The 25560-nt window shown below is 39.3% G+C and overlaps 1 protein-coding gene across 3 annotated transcripts in view; it reads right to left on the reverse strand.

Annotated features, from left to right (window-relative positions):
- The window catches only part of ATP2C2 (ATPase secretory pathway Ca2+ transporting 2), a 265125-nt gene that overhangs the window by 58652 nt on the left and 180913 nt on the right, over positions 1 to 25560 (reverse strand). For all 3 annotated transcript variants that reach the window (XM_033943178.1, XM_033943177.1, XM_033943175.1), the window contains 4 exons: positions 14339 to 14509; positions 7171 to 7268; positions 7031 to 7081; positions 3429 to 3595 (listed from right to left, as the gene is read on the reverse strand). In XM_033943178.1, coding sequence (XP_033799069.1) covers positions 3429 to 3595; positions 7031 to 7081; positions 7171 to 7268; positions 14339 to 14509 — 487 coding nt within the window. The remainder of the gene's footprint in view (positions 1 to 3428; positions 3596 to 7030; positions 7082 to 7170; positions 7269 to 14338; positions 14510 to 25560) is intronic.

Raw genomic sequence — 25560 nt, forward strand, 5'->3', positions numbered from 1 at the left:
TCCCTTTCAGCGTCTTCTCCCCACTCTCTATTCCCCATTTCCCTTCAGCGTCTTCTCCCCACTCCCTGTTTCCAATTTCCCTTCAGCGTCTTCTCCCCAATCCTTGTTCCCCATTTCCCTTCAGCGTCTTCTCCCCACTCTCTGTTCCCCATTTTCCTTCAGCATCTTCTCCCTACTCTGTCTTCCCCATTTCCCTTCAGCATCTTCTTCCCACTCTGTCTTCCCCATTTCCCTTCAGCGTCTTCTCCCCACTCTGTCTTCCCCATTTCCCTTCAGCCTCTTCTCCCCACTCTGTCTTCCCCATTTCCCTTCAGCATCTTCTCTCCACAGCATCTTCTCCCTCCTTTCCTTTCAATGTCTTCTCCCCACTATCTGTTCCCCATTTCACTTCAGTTTCTGTTCCTCTCCACCCCCCTTCAGTGTCTGTTCCTTTCCTTTCCTCCACCACCCTGCCACCTCACCATCTTTCGGCACCCCTCACGCGGTCCGAGCATCTCCCTCCCTCCCCCTTACCTTCGTGGTGCATTTTAAGTTTAAAGTAACTTGTTCAAGCTGCCGGAACCTGCAAGCAGTCGCTGCATCTGTGGGCAGAAGCTTCTCCTCTGACGCAACCGGAAGTTGCGTCAAAGGAGAAGCTTCCGCCTACTGACGAACGCAGGCTCCGGCAGCTTTGACCAACTTACTCTGAAGCTTAAAACACGCCGCAAAGATAAGGGGGAGGGAGGGAGATAGATAGATTCGGATAGGTAAGAAGGAGGGAGGGGGCTGCACGCGATCTGTGACCGTACGCATTCCCTCCCTTAACTGCGGGGACAAGGCCATTCACTGCTCCATGGGGCGGTGGATGGCCTTGTCCCCGTACCTGCAGTGAGCACTTCCACACCCCCCCACCTTTTAAGCGAGTTACCTGCAGTTAGCCGCGTGTAACAGCCACCACGTCATTCTCTAGAAAGCACTAACAGTAGTAAAGTGAACTCTGACTGAAGCAGCCAATCTGTCGATCTCCAAGGTAGGGAGAATGAGAAGGCACCCTCTAAAACTGAAAGGGGATAGATTCCATACGAACATAAGGAAGTTCTTCTTCACCCAGAGAGTGGTAGAAAACTGGAACGCTCTTCCAGAGTCTGTCATAGGGGAAAACACCCTCCAGGGATTCAAGACAAATTTAGACAAGTTCCTGCTGAACCAGAATGTACACAGGTAGGGCTAGTCTCAGTTAGGGTGCTGGTCTTTGACCAGAGGGCCGCCGCGTGAGCAGACTGCTGGGCACGATGGACCACAGGTCTGACTCAGTAGCGGCAATTATTATGTTCTTATGTCCAGGCTCGCGAACATGGGAAGAATATCCATCTGTTCAGAATGACAATCTTATTACACTAGATATAGCTTTTTTGCACCATCATTCAAATGATAAAGAGACTAGAGTGATCCCTAAACCTGACCCCATGACACGTTGAATTTTCAGGATATCCATAATGAATATGAATGAGAAAAATTCACATATGTCTGATCTCTAATGGTTGTAGATTGATATGCTTATTAAAATGTGATTGTCTGTTCTACATCCAAAGACAAACTGGATCACAAACTAAAGCAATTATGTATATGCATTATGGAAATTCTGAAAACCTGAATGGTTTGAGAAGCATTGCCCTAGAGACTAGTCACATATACTATTTTTCATGATTTGGCAAGAAAACAGACAATGAAGTGTAGGTCATTTTAGAAGCATCTGCCCATGGAAATAGCGACCTTTACTTATATAGACTGGCTACATGTCACTTACAATGTCAGAAAATTGCTATTTACATGTGTTGACGGCCAAGACAAATTTAAAGTGGGTGTGATTTGGGCAGGCCAAAAAAGTATTTCCCATTTTACAAAGGGAATATACATATATGCACCATAAGTTTTGCATGAACTCAGAGGCATGCACAGGTTTCATCACAATTTTTTGCTTCAGTCAGATCTTAAAAGAAATGATAGAGGGATAATTGTACTTAATCTCCTGGGTTTATTTTTCCTGAAATGGAGCCCTTATATGTACTGCTTGCCAGCACTTCCATGAGATGTAAAAAATCTACACTTCCACATGTCATTGTAAGCATCTATGTGTGGGAGATAGCAAGTGATGCCACTTTTTAAGCGCATATAGATTTGAAAAATGGTTGTTCTACTGTATGTACCAGCACATAAACATTATCTGCTGCTGACATCCTTATACATATTTTACAAAAGGTTCTGTATTCAATACTGCCTTTTGTAAAATACCAAGTGAATGTGACTGCCTCAGCATGGACTGTCTTAATTCCATTAAACATAACGAGAAAAAACGCACTGTTAATAAGCTCTGCAGGTAATCTCAATCACCCATTCAAAAAGGAAACAAAACTGACATAAAATTATAAACATAAAAAGGTGGAGAAAAACAGACCTCATACACGGACAGCCGGGACAGCACTGTACCTTAAGCCATCTATCATCACTGGTCTGAAAAAAACTCCACACGTATATATTTCATCAGTTTCTCATACTTTCAAATGGACTTAATTCCTACTTTGACCTTTTAATATGCTTATATATTTGTTTATTAAGATTTACTTTCTGCCTTTATAAGGCAAGTCATTTATGTGTAGGAAAAGACAGGTCTTTAAGATGTTTTTCACACAAGGAAACAAACACAAAATATGGAATTGTGTTTGATTTTTTAAGTACCTTTGTACCTGGCTCTTCTACACTTTTGCATCACCATTTGACGTTTTTGCACTAAATGTTTGTTTTCAGAGAAGGTCTGCTTTAAGTTTTGTGAAGAAATAGATGTCCACTGGAAAGCGTGGCAACTGATGTTACTATTTAAAGTATATGGATGAATCCTAACAGTTTTCATTTTTGTAGTGAATAAGGATTGACCAAATGAGGCTGTTGCTTCATCAAACATCAGTGGTGCCTTCTATTGGTATTAGGCTGATGAAAGACCGGATTCTATATCAAATGTTGAGCATCAGGATAGTCGCCATCTGCTTGTCTCATTGGGAACAGATTACTGTGATATTAACGAACAGAAAAATCACTTGGGAATATTGCTGAAGTTTACAGTACAAAATTTAGACTGTTTTTCACAGGATGGATAGTTCACTATCAAGAAACCCCCCCAGAGGTATATGATTGTAACAAAGTGATACGTGGCCCGATCCCATATATGGCACCTAATCGCGTCTAACTTGTAGGCACCAGTTGGCGCAGTTGTCAGTCAACCACTAGGCTCCGCTTATAGAATCACGCTTAGCGGCACCTAGACTTGCTTAGGTGTTGCTAGGATTTTACTGGCGCCTAACACAGACAACTAATGACGTCTAAGTCATAAAGATGGATTTTGCTTGGCCATGAAAACATTCAACTTCCTTCAAAATATTTAAGCAGTTACATACATGATGGTAGAGAAGTCGTCATCCACCAGTATCATATCTGCAGCCTCTTTACTAACATCAGTTCCTGCCTGTCCCATGGCCACTCCTATATCAGCCGACTTCAGGGCCACAGCGTCATTAACACCATCCCCAGTCATTCCTACTATGGCGCCACTCTGTTGCAAAGCCTGCAGACAAAGAGAAAAAGATGACAGCAATATTTTTATTTATTTTCAAACCTTATATCCTACTCACATAATTCTAAGCAGCTTACATAAAACCTTACATAATAAAAATAAATTCAAAGATTAATCAGTTAACACATAATGTAACATCAGCATAGACCAAACATCTACATAAAGGGAATCTGACATCTACTAAGACCTGCATGATTATAAAAAGTCTGATATGAAAGATCTGTTAATAATACCTACCGTATTTTTTGCTCCATAAGACGCACTTTTTTCCCAAAAAAGTGGGTCTGTCTTATGGAGCGAATACAATTTTTTTTTAAACACCTCTGCCCACCCGATACCTTTTTTAAAATGCTCTCTCGCGCATATCTGCCAACTCCTGTTCCTCTGAAGAACCTCGGGAGCACAACGAAGACACAGAGACCCGATCCCAAGTCAGGCGTCCTCTCCTCCAGATTGGAGCACTGCCTCTCTCCCCCCCTGATTTGTGGGGCGCTGTGGGCCAGTCCCGGCTACTTCCCATTTGTGCTAGTCGCTGGGCGGCAGCCTCCTCATGATGTTGGGGCCAGCGGTGCACAAGCATGCTCCTGTATGGGCCTGCATGCCGTCAGTTCTCATGAGTCCCACAAGAAGTTGCATATACCCATGCAGGAGCGCGCTTGTGCACTGCTGGCCCCGACATCATGAGGAGGCTGCCGTCCAGCAACTAGCACAGACCCGGGCCGCAGCCAGCAGCCCCTTCACTCCCTGGCCAGGAAGATGCATGTGCCGTGCCCCCTCTGCCGCAAAGTTAGCGTCATGCTGGGGGGTGCCTCCTGCCTGCCCACGCTGGCCAAACTGATCAAGCCGGGAATGGCGAGCAGAGACTGTAGGGGTGGGAACGGGGAGGCAGAGGCTCCTGGGCTGAAAGGCTCTGCCTGCCCCAAGCACTCAGGTCATAGCCTGCAGCTCTTTTGCAAAATGTGCAAGTGGCCTGTGGATAGTGCGTGGCTGGGGAGCATAAGGGTCACAATTCAGTTTGATGAAATTTACCGACTTTTAGATTTGAAAAGAAATAGGTGCTAAAAGAACTTGAAAACTGGAACAGTTAGAAAATAAAAGAACATCAGGTTTGGAAGCAAATGAAAGACAGTCACAAGAAAACAATTGAAAACTTCCCGAAGGACTGTGAATAGATTGTGGATGAATGTGATCCAGAATGATTTCTTAAGGTGAAATGTTAGAGCTTTTTACTATACAAACACAAGTGTTAAAGCTTCTGTGTGATATAGGGGGGGGGAAAAAAAAGCAGAGAAACAGTACAGAGGGAGTTTAACATTTTAAATCTGTTTATTTTGATAAAATGTATGAAAACACCCTACATATGTATGGTACATAGCAAACTAGTGTTACAAAACACATGCTTTGACAACAACTGCCCTTTTAAGGACAAAAAGAAAAAAAAACTTAAAATTATTACTTTTTACCCTAACCTATTGTGTTTTCCTTTTTTGTTTCACTTTTCTTTTACGATTGTAGTTCTTCCCCTTTTCTCCTATTGTCTGAAGTTGGTCTGTATGTCTTATTAAGTGTTTTATTAAGACACTTAGATTTTATTTGTTATCCCGATTTTTAATATGTTTTTATGAAAATTTTATATTGTACACCGCTTAGAAACCTGATTAAGCGGTTTAAATTTTTTTTTAATAAACTTGAAACTTGAATTTAAAATGGTGATCACTGAAGAGAATGGAGCTAAGTGAAGAAAAGGAACTGAAGAAAAAGTGACAGAAACAGTGGTTGTTGACAAACTCAAAGAATGTAGGGAAGTTCACATAGGACTTTAATCTTGCAGAAAAGATGCTATTGGAATGTCTTGGAAGAAATGTCGCTTTATTTTCCTTTTACTGTTTGTAACTGTTTGTTGCAGGGAGGGGGGCAGGTGCAGAGCCTAGCAGGGAGGGGGGACAGGGTGCAGAGCCTGGCAAGGAGTGAGGGGGGCTGGGTGCAGAGCCTGGCAGGGAGTGAGGGGGGCTGGGTGTAGAACCTGGTATATATTAGTACACAATTTGGTTCAGTATGCTTTTTTTTCTTGTTTTCCTACTGTAATCTAGGGTGCGTCTTATGGAGCGAAAAATAAGGTAACTTTTACAGTGCAGTTGATAATGGAAGAAGCCATCAGAAAAATGACAGGGCAAAACAGCCTATACAAACATACACCCATGCTCCCAAACCACTCCACAGATTTGTACTTTTAGACAAAGACCATTGTCACAGGCATGGCTCACGAAGGTGCTACAAATACAATTTTTATGATTATTTCTACTTTTATTATGATTTCTATGGGACAATTTTGGATGAGAAAACATATACATACACACCCAAAAAAGCACATAAACACTTTTTTGCACATCACTAACAGAATGGCCTAAACACAAACCTGGCAAATTATACATACAGTAAGTTATTTCAGTACGTACTTTCTGTATACAAAGCATCTGAAACATGGTTCTTCTAAAAATGGCACAAAAAATATAACCCTAAGGACAATACTATAGCCAATAAAGTCCGAGGTAAAATCCAATGTATAATTGGCTACCATGCTTAATCCCTCGAGGAGGATGTCTAGACCAGGTCAAATAATACAAATAATTCAGCTAGGGTGATGTTTTCTTGGGAATGAATTTATTTATTCTACATTTTTTCACCCTTTCTCCCCCGATGTGTATGTCTGACCAGGATTTAAAATTGGGAGAGTGAGGATTCTCACCGGTTGGACAATTATGAAAAGGACTAAATGATGTATCGGGCTATTCTCATTTAGACTTGAGTCTGGGGTTGGTCACCTATGAGATATAGCCCAAGCCATAATCTCCCGTTTGCACACTAAGGGCTCATAATGATGTCCTTTATTTAAAGAATTATTTGTATTATTTGACCTGGTCTAGACATCCTCCTCGAGGGATTAAGCATGGCAGCCTATTATACATTGGATTCTTCTAAAAATGTACATACACATACGTACGTACAAGTATGTATACTTTCATGTAAACTGTACGACATTCCCAGGGACACAGTTTAGCAGAGCAGGTCTGCCTCACAGCAGATATAAAAGTCTGTGCAAGTGTATGTGTGCTCTGTTGGGGACTACTGTGCAAGCTTATTTCATAGAGAGCTTTTGCAGCTTTCATAAAACAGGCATAATTTAGAGGTGCTCTATTATAAATCTGTCCCCTTAAGAGACTGTAAAATAAATCTGTATTAGCACTCACAGAATTTGCACAGATTTGAATTTGAAATTATGAAATATGAATGAAGTGCTATACTTAAAAAAAAGCAAAATTAAATACATTAAAATTTACTGTTCTACATTCCTCTAATCATAATTATGTATACAGTGCTTGGACTGTGTTTGTGTCCCCTGCTAGGGGTTGCTTTTCAGTTATCTACCTTGATTATTTTCAGCTTGTGCTTTGGACTTGTTCTGTAGAATACAGAGACCTGGAAACAGAAAAAAAAAATAGAATCCTGCAGCATTATTTATAGAATGGTATGAATTGATCCCAATGGTGCTAATTTAAACAGTGCACCTTTTTGACGGCAGTTGACAAAGTTGACTCCTCTAGGATTTCCAGCTCTTCTCCAGACATGGCTTCAAACTTCCCATTGCAGAGGCCAATGTTCCTGCCTGAAAGAAAAATCTGATAGAAGCTCCTTCTATGGTAATCACTGCAAGTTTATTTTTAACAAAACAGGCAATGTGCCTTCATCAGTGAGGGGAGGTGATTATGAAACAATACAGCAAAAAATAAACCACAGTATGCAGAAAACAAAACCACCCCGCAGTACTATTTTAAAATGCCTTGAAACAAGGACAATTTACTCAAAGCACACCTAGGTATGGCTATTTGTACAATGTATTTGATTGAATCTAGGAAAGGATTCCTTCTCTTCTATTGCTTGAGTCAAGCTTTGCAGTCTTATTTGCTGGTTTGCAAATACAGGGGAACCTTGGATTACGAGCATAATCCATTCCAGGAGCATGCTCGTAATCTAAAATGCTCGTTTATCAAAACGAGTTTCCCCATAGAAAATAATGGAAACTCGCTTTGATGCATTCCCCCCCCTGATAACCAGCATCGCTCCCCCCCGCTTGCATAGGCCCCCTCGCTCCAACCGGTGCCCCCCCCCCCCGCCTGAACCGTCCCCCCCCTGAACAACTTAAAATTACCTCCCCCCCACCCCGTCTGGCACCGGCACGCAGGCACAGATCGTGCAGGTGCCTAGAAGATCTTCCGGCTTCTGCCTGCCTTGAGCATGCATCTGCGCATGCTCAAGAACTTCTAATTCTCCCTCGGCAAGATCTTTTGCAGCATTAATTTTATTACCATAATATATTTTCCTAGCCTTAATTTCATAATTATATTCCTTTATTTTCCTTCTCCAATTTATCTTGTCTAACTCTGCATTACCTTTTCTCCACTTCCTTTCTAATTTTCTACATGCCTGTTTAAGTTGACGATGGCAGGAAGAATAACAAGGGGCATTTTTCTTATGGGCAATCACTTTAGTTTTAAAAGGTACTAGAAAGTCAAAAATTAATTCTGACTTTTCTGTCCAGATTTTAAAAATTGTTTCAACTTGTAATTTTTGAGAGTAAAAAAATCAATCCACTTGAACCTGTTCTACTCCACTCAGGATTTTGTAGACTTAAATCATCTCTCTCCTCAGCTGTCTCTTTTCCAAGCTGAAGAACCCTAACCCTTTTAGTCTTTCCTCATACGAGAGGAGTTCCATGCTCTTTATCATCTTGGTCACTCTTTTAACCTTTTCTAGTTCCACTATATCTTTCTTGAGATAAGGCGACCAGAATTGATCGCAATACTCAAAGTGAGGTTGTTAACCATCCCTTTTTTAATAATTCCTAGCATCTTGTTCGTTTTTATGGATGCCACCAAACTTTGGCTGACGTTTTCATCATATTGTCTACAATGACACACTGATCTTTTTCTTGGGGGATAACCCTCAAGGTGGATCCTAGCATCTAGTAACTATGATTTATGTTTTTCTTCCCAATGTGCATCACTTTGCATTTGGCAACATTAAATTTCACCTGTCTTTTGTTTTTTTCTGTTTTAAGTTTTTTATTGATTTTTTTCATATATCAACAAGTGTTATAAATTTTCCATACATTTATCTTAACAATACACTTGATATCTCTATAATGTATTTTATATAAACCATATTTTATATTATTTTTCTTATGAATTTATATAACATATATATTGTAATGATTTTATCAATTATTATTTAATTATGAACCCTTTTCCCTCCCTTTATCACATTAATTTCTCATAGGACTATCATTCATTCATTATGATATATTTTTTATAATGTATAATAAAGAGAATAAATTCTTTACCCCTTCCCTCCCTCCCTTCTTTAACCATTATCTTATTATGGGAAAAAATTAAAATCAGTCATTGCAAAAATCTGTTAATGGTCCCCAAATCTTCTTGAACTTATCCATATATCCTTTTTGTGTTGCAAATGTACGCTCCATCTTATATATATGGCAAACTGAGTTCCACCAAAAATTATAGTTCAATCTGTCATAATTTTTCCAATTATGTGTAATTTGCTGTACTGCTACTCCAGTCAATATAAATAAAAGTTTATTGTTATTTGATGAAATTTCACCTGTCTTTTGGACGCCCATTCTTCCAGTTTTCTAAGGTCTTGACAACTTTGAATAATTTTGTGTCATCTTCAAATTTATCACCTCATTTGTTCCAATTTCCAGATATTTATACATGTTAAATAGCACCAATCCCCTTTACCATCTTGGTCGCTCTTCTCTGAATCTTTTCTAGTGCTGCCATATCTTTCTTGAGATAAGGAGACCAGAACTGAACACAATACTCCAGATGAGGCTGCACCATAGAGCGATACAGGCGCATTATAACATTCTTAGTCTTGTTAACCATCCCTTTTTCAATAATTTCTAGCATCCTGTATGCTTTTTTGGCCACCGCTGCACACTGGGTGGAAGATTTCATCATATTATCTATGATGACACCCAGATCTTTTTCTTGGGTGCTAACCCCCAAGGTGGACCCTAGCATCTGGTAACTGTGATTCAGATTATTCTTTCCAATGAGCATCACTTTGCATTTGTCCACATTAAATTTCATCTGCCGTTTAGATGCCCAGTCTTCCAATTTCCTAAGGTCTGCCTGCAATTTTTCACAATCCGCACGCATTTTAACAATTTTGAACAGCTTAGTAGTGTCATCTGCAAATTTAATCACTTCACTTGTTCCAATTTTGAGATCATTTATAAATAAGTTAAATAGCACCGGTCCCAATACAGATCTCTGTGACACTCTACTGTTTACGCTCCTGAAGCACAGGATTGTGCAATCCTGGCATGAACCAGGCATAAGAACCCAAGGACTCCATCCCAACCAGTTTTGAGGCAAAAAAATGAGTTTTGTATGTGCAGGGAACTTTTGAAAAAAAGATTGCTAAAAATTCAAGATGGCTGACGTCAAGATTTTTGATTCTGGTGGAATTCGTTATGCCATATTTTTAAGATGGAAACAGCAATTGCTTTGGAGAAAGGGAATTATAATAATTTTATAAAGATCAGGGGGCCATTGGAAAGATATTGTAATGGGTAAACATCACTTTCCTTAGATAGATATGTACACATAGGGGGGGGTTGTTCTGGAAATTTTACTAAGTTATGTATTTATAATCTATTTATGATATGATTGATTACAATAATTGAAGAAGGGTGGGTGGGTTGGGATATAATTTTTATGTTTTTATGAATATATGTGAAAGAATTTCAAGTGTTATATTGTAGATATTAATGACATATTCCTGTACACTTGTTGTAAGATTTTAAAATGAATAAAGAATATTTAAAAAAAAAAAAAAGATTTTTGTGCCTAAAATCGTTAAAATAACTGACTTACTAAAGTAAAAAAATCAGCGAATTTAGGATTTTTGAGGAGGGGGACATTGGGGGAACATGCAGGGAACCTCAAAAACCTGATTTTCAGATCCCGTACCCCTCCCCGATTCACCTCAGAGGTCGGAAAGCCTTATTCACTGTAACCTGTGCTGGCAATAAACTGCAGCCTGCCTCAGCTCTTTACAGTAGCAAGAAAGGAGAAAAATCACTGCCTCATGCTGAAAACTCCTTTTCAATGCTGATCTTCAGACTGCCAGCCAGACACTGTGTCATACTGCACCCCCATCCCCGTGGACTGACAGATGTGCTACCAGAAGGGGGGAGGCAAAAAAATGCAGCTGGCACCCTGCAAGACATTGATGAGCCTCCTACAAGACACTGATGAGCCTCCTAAGGATGCCTAATAAGCCTGTGCTAAGCAGTAGGTGAAGGAAGGTAAGCGGGGATGGTCCCGAGTTCCAAAATATTATCTGCAGGATGGCTAACAGATACCACTAGGGATTGGCCTATCAGCTGCAGACCTCAGTCTGCTTCTTCTCTATGCAGGCAGAGCTGACACTAAAGGTGATAAGCTCCGAGCACTTAAAAACATTGAATAAAATTTGAAAATGCCAAATAAAACAAGAAAAAGGGGAGAGCAGAACAGAAACAGTCCTTCTGGCTCACAGCAGAAGGGAAAAACTGCAGGTGGAAGTTGAGCTCCCGGTAAAGTCAGAGAGTCACAGGAAAAATCCAGAGTGAATTTTTTCTGCATATGGCTTGTGGCCATGGAGAGCTAATTCGCTTATCCAGAATGATACACCTATTGAACTGGAATAAGTAATGTTCACTCTAGGAATCACTAACCAGTCTAACTTTATCCTCCACACCCTCACAGTACAAAGCTGATGGAAATGGTATGCCCCAGTGTCTCTTTCCTACCACTGTGTCACACAAGATGGATGAGCTCATGGCTCAAACCCCCCCCCCACCCATCACATGGAATAGGGACTTAATAGCCCCAATATCTGCCTCTCCTCCCCAAAAGACATATAAAGTACAGGTTAACCAATGATTGGCTATCTGACATTCAGAATTAAACGACGATCAATTAACTGGTTGCCAACCACTTTCCTTACCCACCCATCTGAATAGCAGCACAAAACTGCCTTCAAAACTAAGTGCTTCTCCAGCCACCCAACCACAATAGGATGTCCCCTCTAACCCTGGGGTCTACTTTTAGAAGTCCTGGTGATCCACAGTGAGTTCAGGGCAGAAGCAAGTCCCATGTGCTTTTGTCTGTGCTAGCTCCTTTTTCAAATGGCTGCCATTTATGCTGGTGACAGCCAGTGTTCCCTCTAAGCGGGCGGGTGTTGTGAGCAAACTTTTTTCACCGTGAGCCAAAAATATCGGGCGCCAGCAAGTTATGAGCCAACTCGCCCGATTCTCCTCTCGCCGCCCTGCCATCTGCCGTACGCCTCTTCCGATCGTGCGCTGTGACGAGAAACGTGTGCGCTGCGATGTAATATTTTGTGCGCCAGCGCACGCCAGCGCAGCTTAGCGGGAACACTGGTTCAAATGGTTTTATTTATTTCCCCAAATTTATTTTTGTTATACGCATTGAAAATATTTGATATTGCGTTTAAATCAAAATCTCAATAAACTTGAAACGAGTGCCCGTGAGATTGTGGGAGGGTTAAATACTCAAAACTTAGAAGTTTTTGCTACGCCAGCTTTCTGGTATCTTTACATACAGTGGCGTACCTAGCATATGTAACATCCGGGGCCCATCATTTTTTGGCACCCCCCCCCCATCTGTAAGAAAAACATGATTTTTAGTAACAAACCACACGTCACACATGAGTACCTAGGAAAACGCAGCATCTTACATATTGCAGTGAGCAGTACATCAATACACCCATTGTAAAACTAAACAAGCCAGACCAGCACAGATCAATCCTACACCGTCAATCCTAACAGAAAACCATGTCTTTCGAACACACAGAACACAGAAAACACCTTCGCCTAGTAAGGAATATGTAATCACAAACTAACCCCTCCCTCTTTTACAAAACTGTAGTGTGGATTTTAGCTACGGAGGTAACAGCTCTGATGCTCATAAAATTCTGAGCATCAGAGCTGCTACCACCAAGGCTGGTGCTAAAAACGCTTCACAGTTTTGTAAAAGGGGGGATAAAATAAAAATACATAGACAAAGGTTAAATTGAACCAGCAAGAAGCTGGACTCTGCATACAATGCTTCACAGAAACAGTGACACATGTCTCCTAAAGCAATAAATAAATAGAAATTTTTTTCTACCTTTGTCTTCTGTGGTTTCTCCTTTCCTCATCTTCTTGTAACTCTCTTCCTTCCATCCACTGTCTGCCGTCTCTCTTCCCCTATATGGCATCTTCTCTCCTTCTATGCCCCTTCCAGAAACTGTATGCCTCCCCCTTCCATCTCTCCTTTCACCCCATTGGTCTGGCATCTCTCTCCTCGCCTTCCCTCTCCCACACCTCTCCTCATAGTCTGGTATCTCCCCTTCCCTGATTCTCTGGCATCTCTCTCCTTTCCTTTTCTTCCATCTTTCGCTCCCCCTCCATGCTCTCACATCTCCCCCTTCCTTTTCCCTTAGACTGGCATACCTTCCTCCTACGCTCCAAGCCCTGGCATCTCCTTTAATTCCCTCCCTCATCTTCCTTCTCCCTCCAGCTGGGTACCGCAACACTCTTCCCTGCAGCTCTGCACTTCCCCACAATTGCCATGCTTCGGTTCCTCTTCTTCCTTCCTTCCTCCCCCCCCCCCGCGGGACCCTGCGGCACCATCAACTCTTACTCCCTCTAATGTCGGCCCTGCAGCTCCAGACTTCCTCGCACCTTCTCCCCTCCCCCTTTGGATCGCTATTATTTTAAATGTTATAGCCGCGGAGCTGTATCCATCAGTGGAGATGTCTAACCTCGGCCTGCCCCGGAACTCTTACTGCAGCAGACGCCCGTCTAGGCAGGAACAGGAAGTCACTGTTGCAGTAAGAGTTCCGGGGCAGGCCGAGGTTAGACATCTCCACTGATGGATACAGCTCCGCGGCTATAACATTTAAAATAATAGCGATCCAAAGGGGGAGGGGAGAAGGTGCGAGGAAGTCTGGAGCTGCAGGGCCGACATTAGAGGGAGTAAGAGTTGATGGTGCCGCAGGGTCCCGCGGGGGGGGGGGGGGAGGAAGGAAGGAAGAAGAGGAACCGAAGCATGGCAATTGTGGGGAAGTGCAATCCCCCCAATGCGTCCCCTTACCTTACCGACGCGTGTGTGCGCTGTGAAGAGAAACTTTGCGCTGCGATGTAATATTTTGTGCGCGAGCGCAGGCCAACGCAGCTTAGCGGGAACACTGGTGACAGCCTCATAAGACTGCTGCTCAAATTCACAGCAGTTATTTAGAAAAACGAGCCGGCATGGTTGGGAACAAGTGGGACTTGCTTCTGCCCTGAACTCACTGCTAGACCACCAGGGCTTTTAAAGGTGGGGTGGAGGTGTGCAACCTTGGTCAGGTGGCTGAGAAGGCACTGGGGGAGAAGGGGGGGGTCAAAGCTGGGAAGTGGCTGCTATTCGGGTGGGCAGGGCTAAGCTGTGCTAAGTGTGGCTGGCGGGCACTAATATCCTTTGTGCATGTTTAACTTTACTGCAAAGGCTGGGACTTCACTGGTTTCTCTTGCTGTCAGTGCATGGACTGTGAAGTTCAGCGGAGTCTATAAAGCAGAGACATACTGTTCTGGCACAATGACTCAGAAGACAAATTTCCTACCAATAGCCAATGCTGTTTCTAAGGCATCTCCTGTTATCATTTTCACGGACACACCAGATTCAAGGAGGATTCCAACTGCTTCTTTCACACCAGTCCTTGGAGGATCAATTATCCCAACTAGGCCTAGAAACATAAGCTTCCCCAGTTCTGGACCAGATGCAAGGGCAAGCACTAATGAGAGAGAAAGAGAGGAGAAAGAGGTAATGCAACTATCATCAATATTTTATTAGACATTACAAAACTAAAATAAGCATAGTCTCAGAATTTCTAATATTTTGTGTTTGCAGAGTTTATTGCAATTATATAGCAGTTTTGCAAATGAAAGATGCATAAGAACATAAGATTTGCCACTGCTAAGTCAAACCAGTGGTCCATTGTGCCCAGCAGTCCACTCACGCGGCGGCCCTTAGGTCAAAGACCAGTGCCCTATTTGAATCTAGCCTTACCTGCGTATGTTCTGTTCCAGTAGGAACTTATCCAACCTTTTCTTGAATCCCTGAAAGGTGCTTTCCCCTATAACAGCCTCTGGAAGAGCATTCCAGATTTCTACCACTCTCTGGGTGAAGAAGAACTTCCTTACGTTTGTATGAAATCTTTTCCCTTCTAACTTTAGCAAGTGCCCTTTCATTCTCTTCACCTTGGAGAGGTTGAACAATCTCTCCTTCTCTACTAAGTCAATTCCCTTCAATATCTTGAATGTTTTGATCATGTCCCCTCTCAGTCTTCTCTTTTCAAGGGAAAAGAGGCCCAGTTTCTTTAGCCTCTCATTGTACAGCAACTCCCGCAGCCTCTTAACCAGTTTGCACCCCAAAACCAATTTCTTTAGCATATTTCTTTGCAAAAATAAAGTAATGAAGGAAGGCTATTGTTGGAAAGGGCTCAACAGTGATAGAGAGTTTCCTATATTACAGCCATCCTATAATTCAAACATCATCCAAGGTACAACCCTGCCAGCAAAGATGCAATTAAAAGGTTTACCTAAAGGAGTGGGTGCGGATGTTGCTGGATACCAGGAAAAGCACAATTACTTACTGTAACAGATGTTATCCAGGGACAACAGGCAGATATTCTCACATATGGGTGGCATCATCCACGGAGCCCGGTACAGACAGTGAAAAGTGTAGTATCACTTTAAGCTTTTGAGACTGCCTGCACTGCACATGCACGAGTGCCTTCCTGCCAGACGCCAGCTCACGAGGTCACCAGTTCTATGCCCAAGCGAAGAAGCCAACTAGGGGAGGTAGGCAGGTTGTGAGAATATCTGCCTGCTGTCCCTGGATTAATACCTGTTACGGTAAGTAACTGTGCTTTATCCTTGGACAAGTTGGCAGCATATTCTCATATGTGGGACTCTCTAACTTTAATAAAAGGGATGGAGAGAGAGTTGGGTTCCAAGAATTCATAAAAATTCGAGTTGCCTAGCAAAAACCTAGACCTAATGTCTGATACAAATGTGTGGAGGCAAGGGAAGGAGCAAAATGGAAAAAATGAGTAGAGGAACTCCATGCTCAAAACCTATAGGGATGGAGGTTGAAAAAAGAATAAACGACCTCATAGAGGAAGGCGAACCTAAATGTAGGTGACGGAGATGCCAAAAAGATTCAATATACAAATAAGAAAGGACTACTGGCTAATGCACCCATATGGACCAAATGAGCAGTTGAAACAGCACAGTTACTTACCGTAACAGGTGTTATCCAGGGACAGCAGGCAGATATTCTTGACTGATGGGTGACGGCACCGACGGAGCCCCGGTACGAACAATTTTAGAGTGATTGCACTCTAAGAACTTTAGAAAGTTCTAGCTAGGCCGCACCGCGCGTGCGCGAGTGCCTTCCCGCCCGACGGAGGCGCGCGGTCCCCAGTTAGGATAAGCCAGCTAAGAAGCCAACCCGGGGAGGTGGGAGGGACGCAAGAATATCTGCCTGCTGTCCCTGGATAACACCTGTTACGGTAAGTAACTGTGCTTTATCCCAGGACAAGCAGGCAGCATATTCTTGACTGATGGGTGACCTCCAAGCTAACAAAAAGAGGGATGGAGGGAAGGTTGGCCATTAGGAAAACAAATTTTGTAAAACAGATTGGCCGAAGTGTCCATCCCGTCTGGAGAATGCATCCAGACAATAGTGAGATGTAAAAGTATGATCTCAGGAAGAGGTATGGGTTCCCTGGAACTGAGTTGAAGTAGAAGGGATGCTGTCTGGGCCACCGTGGAGCGATGAGAATCATGGTGGCTTGTTCCCTCTTGAGCTTGAATAATGTGCGCAGCATGAGCGGAAGAGGAGGAAATGCATAAAGGAAGAGATTGGAAAATATGAAGAGAAAAATACGCGCGAGCGGGAAGGCAAGTGAATAAGAAAAATTTTCCAACAGCCGTTGGAAACACGCGTCTTCTTAGCTCCGCGGAATTAAGAAAACTGGGGACCGCGCGCCTCCGTCGGGCGGGAAGGCACTCGCGCACGCGCGGTGCGGCCTAGCTAGAACTTTCTAAAGTTCTTAGAGTGCAATCACTCTAAAATTGTCCGTACCGGGGCTCCGTCGGTGCCGTCACCCATCAGTCAAGAATATGCTGCCTGCTTGTCCTGGGATAAAAGTCATGTCCCAGAGTAGATACAAATGAAATGGGAAAGGCATTTCATAAGCAAATGAAAGCATGAGTTTCATGAAAAGAATAGCCTTAGAGGATAAAAAACAGCTTTCCAGAAGGAAAACCTCAGTTCATCTTCATATGGCAAAAAACTCCACTTATAAACAACCATTAAGCAAGGTCCAAAATGTATCAGTTCACTCAGCAGTGAGAAACACTATAGTAGCCCTCGTAGGAACGACTAATTCTAAGCCCACGTCCCGCCCTCGACACTCCTCCTGAAACGCCCCGTTTAGCTATGGTCGTTCAGCGGCACTATGAAGGTCTAGGTCATTTAGAAATACGTCCAAAACCTGTTTTTATTATCAGCACTTAGATGTATTTTCACAATCTTAGTCCAAGTGCTGACTTAGGCCAGTTTTTGGACGTTTTTCTCTTTCGATTATGAGTCCCATAATATGCAGTTTACAGGGTAAATTTGACATAGTTACAGTGCAAGATTTATCAATATAAGTTTTTATCCTAATGTGACACAAGCAATATACATTAATAGTTTTTTGTAATCTATCGTCTTTAGGCAGGGGAGTTAGGTGAAGAGGTGTGTTTTTATTGCTTTTCTAAAGTTGAGGAGACCTTTAAGGGATATGATCTGTGGGGGCAGTTGATTCCAGTGGCTTGGTATAAAGTGGGAGTAGGAACATCATTTGGTGATTTGCAGTTGAAGGGCATGACCAGGGGGCATTCTTTGGTGTATTTCATCCTGGGAGCGGAGGGACCTGTTCGGCAAGTACAGAGGAAACAAGGTTTTGAATGCTAGCATCAGGCCCTTGAAGACACAACATTTGACTATGGGCAGCCAGTGAGCCGACGATGGAGCCGGGGAGACAGGGTTGTGGGCATGGAGATTTTTTACACATATTACACATTACATATTATATTTTTTATATGTATTTTATACATGCTGGAGACGGTGTATGTTCTTTGTCATTGAATAGGGTATTGCAGTAATCCATGCAGGAGAAGTCAGACTTAGAAAAGTAGTTGCTTTTATTTTGGAGTTTACGTAGGTAGTAAAATGAGGAAGATACAACCTGAGAGATATGGTTGGAAAGCAGCAGGTTGGGGTCAAGGAATATTCCTAGGATGCATGCTTGGTCCTTCACAGTTATGGTAGTCGAGTCCCAGGATAGCAAGGGACGGCACGGTTGCAGTGTTCTTTGTGGATCCAAAGGAGTTCTGTTTTGGAGGCGTTTTGGTTTTTTTTTTCCCATTATTTTTTATTTTCAAATTTTACATAAAGTGTACAAAATATTAAAGTACAATTGATAAATACATATTATCACTTTTATATCTAATACATTATATATCTAAATTTGATTTTCCCCCTCACCCTCCCCCCACCCTTTTATTACTTTAATATAATATTTTTAATTTTCAAATTTTACAGAAAGTGTACAACATGTTAGAATACAATTGATGAATATTCAATAACATTTTTATATCTAATACATTATGTTCTAAATAAATTTTATCCCCTCTCCCTCCCCCCATCCTTCTATTACTTTTCATTCATACATTACATATTGTATAATATATTATAACATATTATGTAGAAATTATTTTCCTTATCCCCCCTCTATGTATGTCATAAAAAAGATCCTTAAAAGAAGAAAAGAAGAAGAAAAATCCTAGTATTTATTCATTATAGTATTTTGTCAATGGCCCCCATATTTTTATAAATTTAGTATATGTCCCTCTTTGTATTGCTATTGTTCTTTCCATTTTAAATATATGACATATTGTATTCCACCAAAATGTATAATTTAGGTTGTTATAATTCTTCCAGTTATTAGTTATATGCTGAATGGCAACCCCTGTCATAATTAATAAAAGCTTATTATTTTCTGTTGAAATTTGACTTTTTTTTCTCATCATCATTCCAAATAATATTGTATCATATGATATTGCAATATGATTTTCCATCAATTTATTAATTTGTGGCCAAATTGAATTCCAAAAAGTTTTAATATAGGGACAATGATACAGTAAATGATCTAATGTCCCTGGTTCTAGATTACAGTGCCAGCATTTATTGGACTTAGAACTGTCTAATTTTTGCAAACGTGTAGGGGTCCAAAAAGCTCTATGTAATAAAAAGAACCAAGTTTGTCTCATAGATGCTGACACTGTACATCCCATTCTCCAAGACCAAATTAGTGGCCATTGAGATGCATTAATCTGATGTCCAATCTCAATGCTCCAAATATCTCTTAGACCATTTTTTGGTTTTTTATTCAAATATCCAGATATTAATTTATACCACAATGCGGCTTGATGTCCTAGGAAGTCTGCTTGAAAACATAAGAACTTTAAACTATATTGATTATTTAATGTTTTCCATTCAGGGAACCCAACCTGAATGGCCTGCTTCAATTGCAACCATTTAAAACTTTGTGTTTTATTAAGACCAAATCTATGTTGCAATTGTGAAAAATCCAGCAGTTTTCCTTCTGAAATAACATCGTCTAGAGATCTAATGCCTGCAATAATCCAGTTCTTCCAAAGGATTTGAGCTCCGCCAATTTTGATCTTGGAGTTTATCCATATAGATTGATTAGTTGATTTGTTTATTGGGATAGGTGTTAGTTTATCAATAAATCTCAACGTTTTCCAAGTATCCATTAATATTTTATTTTCTCTGTATCTTCTAGGTATGTTAATACTTGGTAAATGAACTAAATTTAGGGGAAACATAAGGCGCCATTCTAAATATAACCAATCCGGTGCATTATCCATAAGTTCTGGGAGGATCCAATACATACCCTGACGTAGAATATAGGCTTGATGGTACCTATAGAAATTTGGAAAATTTACCCCTCCCTCCTTAATTGATTTTTGCAAGGTTACTAAAGCTATTCTAGGTGTTTTACCTAGCCAAAGAAATTTTGTTAAAATGCTATTGAGCTTTTTATAAAAGGACCCCTGAAAATAAATAGGTATCATACTCATTTGGTAGCAAACTACAGGTAACATCATCATTTTAATAGTTTGAACTCTTCCCCACCAAGAAATATGTAATGGGTTCCATTGCTCACATAACTCCATAACTTTTTTTAATACGTATTTTTCATTCTCTTTTATAGTATCTTCAATTGTATTTTTAACTTGAATGCCAAGATATTTAAATCCTTCTTCTTTCCTTATGAATGGAAAAATATCAAATAATCCTTTTACACAATGAACATTCAAGGGTATAATTTCAGATTTATTCAAATTAATTTTGTAACCTGAAAATTTACTAAACTTATCAATTAATTCCAATAAAGAAGATAAGGTTGACTCTGGATTTCTCAAATAAAGCAAAATATCATCAGCATAAGCCGAAATTTTATATTCCATATCTGAATATGGAATACCTTGTATCTCCCTCGTTTGCTGTATTGCTAACAATAAGGGTTCTAATACAACATCAAATAACAAAGGAGATAAAGGACAACCTTGTCTAACTCCCCTCTGCAATTGAAAACCATCAGATATCTTATTATTAATATTTAGTCTTGCAATCGGGAAGCTATACAATGTTTTTACCATTTGTATAAATCCAGAACCTATACCAAACCATTCTAAAGCCTGATACATAAAATTCCATTCTACCCTATCAAATGCTTTTTCAGCATCTAATGAAACTGTAAAAGCAGGTTCATCCATTTTTTTTGATAAGTTTAACATATGAAACAATAGTCTAGAGTTATTAGAGGAATGTCTTTTAGCAACGAAACCCGTTTGATGCATATCTATAATATGTGGGAGAGCTTTGGCTAGTCTCAAAGCCAAAATTTTCGCCAAAAGTTTATTATCAACATTTATTAAAGATATAGGCCTGTAGTTTGAGACCAAAGTAGGATCTTTATTTGGCTTAGGCAAAACAATTATTATTGATTCAGCCATAGTACCTGTAATATTACCTTTTATAAGTTGTGTCTGATATAAATTTAGTAAATGTGGGGAAAGGATATTTTGAAATGTTTTATAAAATTCTACTGTATAACCATCACCACCTGGAGCGGATCCAACTCTAAGAGATCTCAATGCTGTTTCTAATTCTTTTAATGATATAGGTTCATCTAAACTCCATTTTATATGATCAGGAACCTTAGGTCCATTAATTAAATCCAAAAAATTTTTTCCATCTTTTTGTCTCTCCAAATAAGGCTCGAAAGAATACAGGTCCTTATAAAATTTTAAAAATTGTTTTAATATTATATTTGTTTGATTTGTTATTATACCATTATAATCTTTTATTCCATTAATATTAGTTCTTCTTTTTTTTGCTTTAAGATAATTTGCCAATAATCTCCCCGCCTTATTAGAATTTCCATAATACATTGTTTGCTTGGAAAACAAATCTCTTCTTATCATTTTTGAAGTTAATTCATTATATTTACCTTTTGCTTTCAAAAGAGCTTGCAAAACTTCATTTTCCCATTTACTTACCAATTTGGCTTCTAATATTTTTATTTCTTTTTCTAATTCTATATATTGTATTTTAATCTGTTTCCTAATAAAAGCTGAGTATGATATAATATTTCCCCTCATAGTTGCTTTAAATGCATCCCATACATTCTCTATAGATGTATCCTCCACTAAATTTAGTTGAAAAAAATCGTTAATTTGTATTTTAAAATTTTCCAAAAATTTGTCATCCACAAGCAATGCATTATCAAATCTCCAAAGAGGTCTACCATTCTCTAATTGATCTAATTGTAATTCTATCCATACTCCCGCATGATCTGAAATAATAATAGGATCTATGGAAGCTTTAATCACCTGTTGCACTTTATTTGTTGAAACAAAAATATAATCTATTCTTGAAAATGATTTATGAACCTGTGAACAAAATGAAAATTCCTGATCATTAAAATGAAGAATACGCCATATATCTTTTAAATCACATGATTGAACCAAATTATCTAAACCTAAAGATTTTATACTTTTACCTGGTTTTTTATCCAATAATGGATCCATTACAGCATTAAAATCTCCAGCCACCACTAAATTAGAAGCAGCCAGTGGTAACAACATATTCTGTAATTTTTTAAAAAATTCTGATTGATTCGAATTAGGGGCATATATATTAAACAACGTCAGGGCATCATTTCCCATACCTATATCAATATGTATCCATCTTCCATGTGGATCTGAATTTTTTACCTTAATCTTGGCCATACATTTTTTATTTATAAGGATTGCTACCCCTGCTTTTTTACCCTCTGCTGGAGCAAAAAAACATTCCTTTACCCACCCACCCGATAGTTTCTGTGATTCCTTTATACTAAGATGGGTCTCCTGCAGACAGTAAATATCTGCATTTTGCTTTTTTAAAAATGTTAATATTTTTTTCCTTTTGATTACGTGATTCAGGCCATTGACATTAATAGAATATATCTTAAAAGACATTATACATTTTAATACTTCTCATTATAATCTTTCTCTCCTCTTCTTTCATACTTAGAATCCAAAAAATGTTTTTCATGACACACATATTTACCCCTAAAGTATCTAATCCCTTGTTTATATTTTCCTTAATCATTCTAGTAAATACTCTCCTTTTCCCTCCCTTTCCCACCCAATACAATGGCTGCTTAAGGATACACATTGGAACTGTAACCCAAACATTCTCCTCCCCTCTAGGCATTCAATATTCAATCAAATTCCCCTTCTATCTATTTATATTAACCTTTAATATCTTTAGTCATATTTTCATAACATTTCATTAATGTATCTTTATCCATTTAACAGTTTTTAATTTATATTTCCTTAGTATTATTATTTACATCATAAAATTTTATCTTAAACATATATTTAGTATGTTATTAATGTTTTTCCTATATCTTGCTCTTTTTTTTTTTTCCTTATAAATTTTTATTGTCTTTTCTTTATATCATTTTTTCTTTTTTCAGATATTTCAATATTTCATACTTTTATAATTATTTCATAAAAGTCATCAAAACCCATCTTAAAATTTTATGTCAAAATATCATAGGTTCTGGTTTGGAAAGAAAAGCTTTTAGTTTTTCTGGATCCTCGAAATACAAGGATTTATCTCCAGATGATACTCTCATTTTCGCCGGATAATATAGACCATATTTAAAACCTTTTTCTTTTAGTTGAGGTCTCATATCTAATAGTCTCTTTCTTTTATTTGCTGTGTTTTTGGCAAAGTCCGGCAAGAACCATATTCTAGATCCTTTATAATTTAGATTTTTGTCTTTCTTTGCAGCATTTAATATTTCTAATGCTTGTTGGTATCTAAGCATTTTGAAAATTATTGGTCTTGGCCTGCTTTTATTTTCTGTATTTTTAACTGGAATCCTATGCGCTCTTTCTATTTCTAGTGGTTGTTTCAAGTCCAGTTGTAATATTTTTGGAATTAAATTTTCTAGAAAAAGAATAGTATTTTTTCCCTCTAAATTTTCTTGTATTCCAAAAGGTTTAATGTTTTTTCTTCTTCCTCTATTCTCATAGTCTTCCAGTTGATCTTTCAATTTATTTAATTCCATACTATCATTTTTGCATCTGTTTGTTTCGCTTTCTATGATCTCCATTTTAGATTCTAATTCAGATGTTCTTTTGTTATTACTTTCCATTTGTCTGTGAATGTTTAATATTTCTTCCTTCATTTCAGACATATTGGTTACTGTTTCCTTAAGCATTTGCTTAATTTGTCTTAGTTCTTCCATAACTTCTGCTTTACTCAATATGTCAGATTCTTCAACAGGAAGTGGGATCTTGCTTGGTGTTATTTGATCTTGTTTTTGTCTTTTTGCTGACGTGCCAGCCTCATTTTTGTTTTGTCTAGTACTTGCCATGCTGTTGTTTCTTTTTTCGTGGATTTTATTTCTTCAGGTTTGTTAGGAATCTTAAAATCTCTTTCAGTCTCAATTTTTTGTAATCTGTCTTTGTTATCTTATTACACCAGTGTTGCGTTGTTCTAGTACTGAGAAGATTGCAAATCAGTCACTCTATCAAGAACTTATCCAATTATAATAATCAACAAAAGAGAAATCCTTTTCCCCTTCTTCTTAAGTCTTTCTCTCTCAGAATTTCATTCTGACTTCAAACAGCAGAAATTCAACACTATGTTATTCAGCACAGAAGAAATAATTTTTTTTTTTTCCTCAGGCTTTGCTTTGACATCAAGCAGGAGAGGGCTATATCAAACTGTCATATTTTTATCTTTGACAGGCAGCCCTATATCCCAATCAGTCTGAAGTGAAAAGTTTTCTATTTATTAATTAAATGTAGTATTCAATGTTCTTCCCTTTAAAGTGTCTTGATTTGAGGGGGGCGTGGCTTAACGCGAACACGAATGGAAGTGTAATTGCAGAGCTCCTCTTCATCTAGGCACAGATTATAAAAATTTTATTCCCTTCTGGTTAATTTTCAACAAAAAATAAATACTAAAGAAGCCGAACATATGATAAATGAAAATATCCTCTTTTGATGAAGTTAAAGCGAAGCCTGAGGTAATAGAAGCTGAATAGGCAGAGTGCCGTTTTTTTTCTTCAACGGTTTATGAGACTTGAACTGCAGCGCTGAGATAGTGAAGCGTGAGTAAACAATAAAGAAGCCGAACATATGATAAATGAAAATATCCTCTTTTGATGAAGTTAAAGCGAAGTCTGAGGTAATAGAAGCTGAAAAGGCAGAGTGCCGGGTTTTTTTCTTCAACGGTTTATGAGACTTGAACTGCAGCGCTGAGATAGTGAAGCGTGAGTAAACAAAAGGCAGATGCTAATGAGACAGTTATAGAGGAGGATTGTGTCCCGATGTGCTTTAATATAAGTCATAAAAAGTAAACCGTTGAATGTTATCACCTTTAAAGAAATTGAAAGGGCTAGAGAGAGAAAAGGCTGAGAAAAGAAAACCGACAAATTGAATTGTGAGGCGATAAGCAGTTGCTTAAGAAATTATTGAAATAAAAGATTGGAGTGAGTGTTGATCTCCTCTATCATAGCTGCGACTGGGCTAGTGAGAGGAGAGCCAGAAGAAAGAATTGCCGATATTTTTATTTTAGCGCTAAAACGGCGTGATATTAAAGATAAGTGACTGCCGTGCCTGAAAGAATCCGAAAGAAGGGAAGTTAAAGAGGGATAAAGCTATGGCGGTCTGAAACAGATGCTGAACCCTGTGAAAAAAAAATCAGAGAATTTAGCGACGAGGCATTTTTAAAAAAGGAAAAAAAAAAAAAAAAAAGTTCACAGCGTGAATGACACCAGCCTGACTTGCCAGATCTAGGTAAGGTACTGGGAAAAGAGAAGCTAGAAATATCAAGAGCGTTGTTATTTCTATGTGCTGAATATTTAAACTGACTAACATTGAAGGGAAAAAATTAGAGAGAGACTGATCTCGTTGGTGAGGCTGCTGACAGTTGACTTATGGAACTGTGACTGTTTGTTATAGCCTTCTCTTGCCGGCGCTGAGTCGGAGCCTGGAGTTAAGGAGATCAATTAATCACTGGCATCTTTTTGTGAAAAAAAGTAAGTAAAAGTCTGAAGGCAGAAAAGAAAATATAGAATTGAAAATTATCCTCCTTTGACGTTGCTGGAAGGGAGATTGAGTAACTGAGGAAGAA

The sequence above is a fragment of the Geotrypetes seraphini genome, chromosome 4, assembly GCF_902459505.1.
Source record: "Geotrypetes seraphini chromosome 4, aGeoSer1.1, whole genome shotgun sequence".
In the NCBI taxonomy this organism is placed as follows: Eukaryota; Metazoa; Chordata; class Amphibia; order Gymnophiona; family Dermophiidae; genus Geotrypetes; species Geotrypetes seraphini.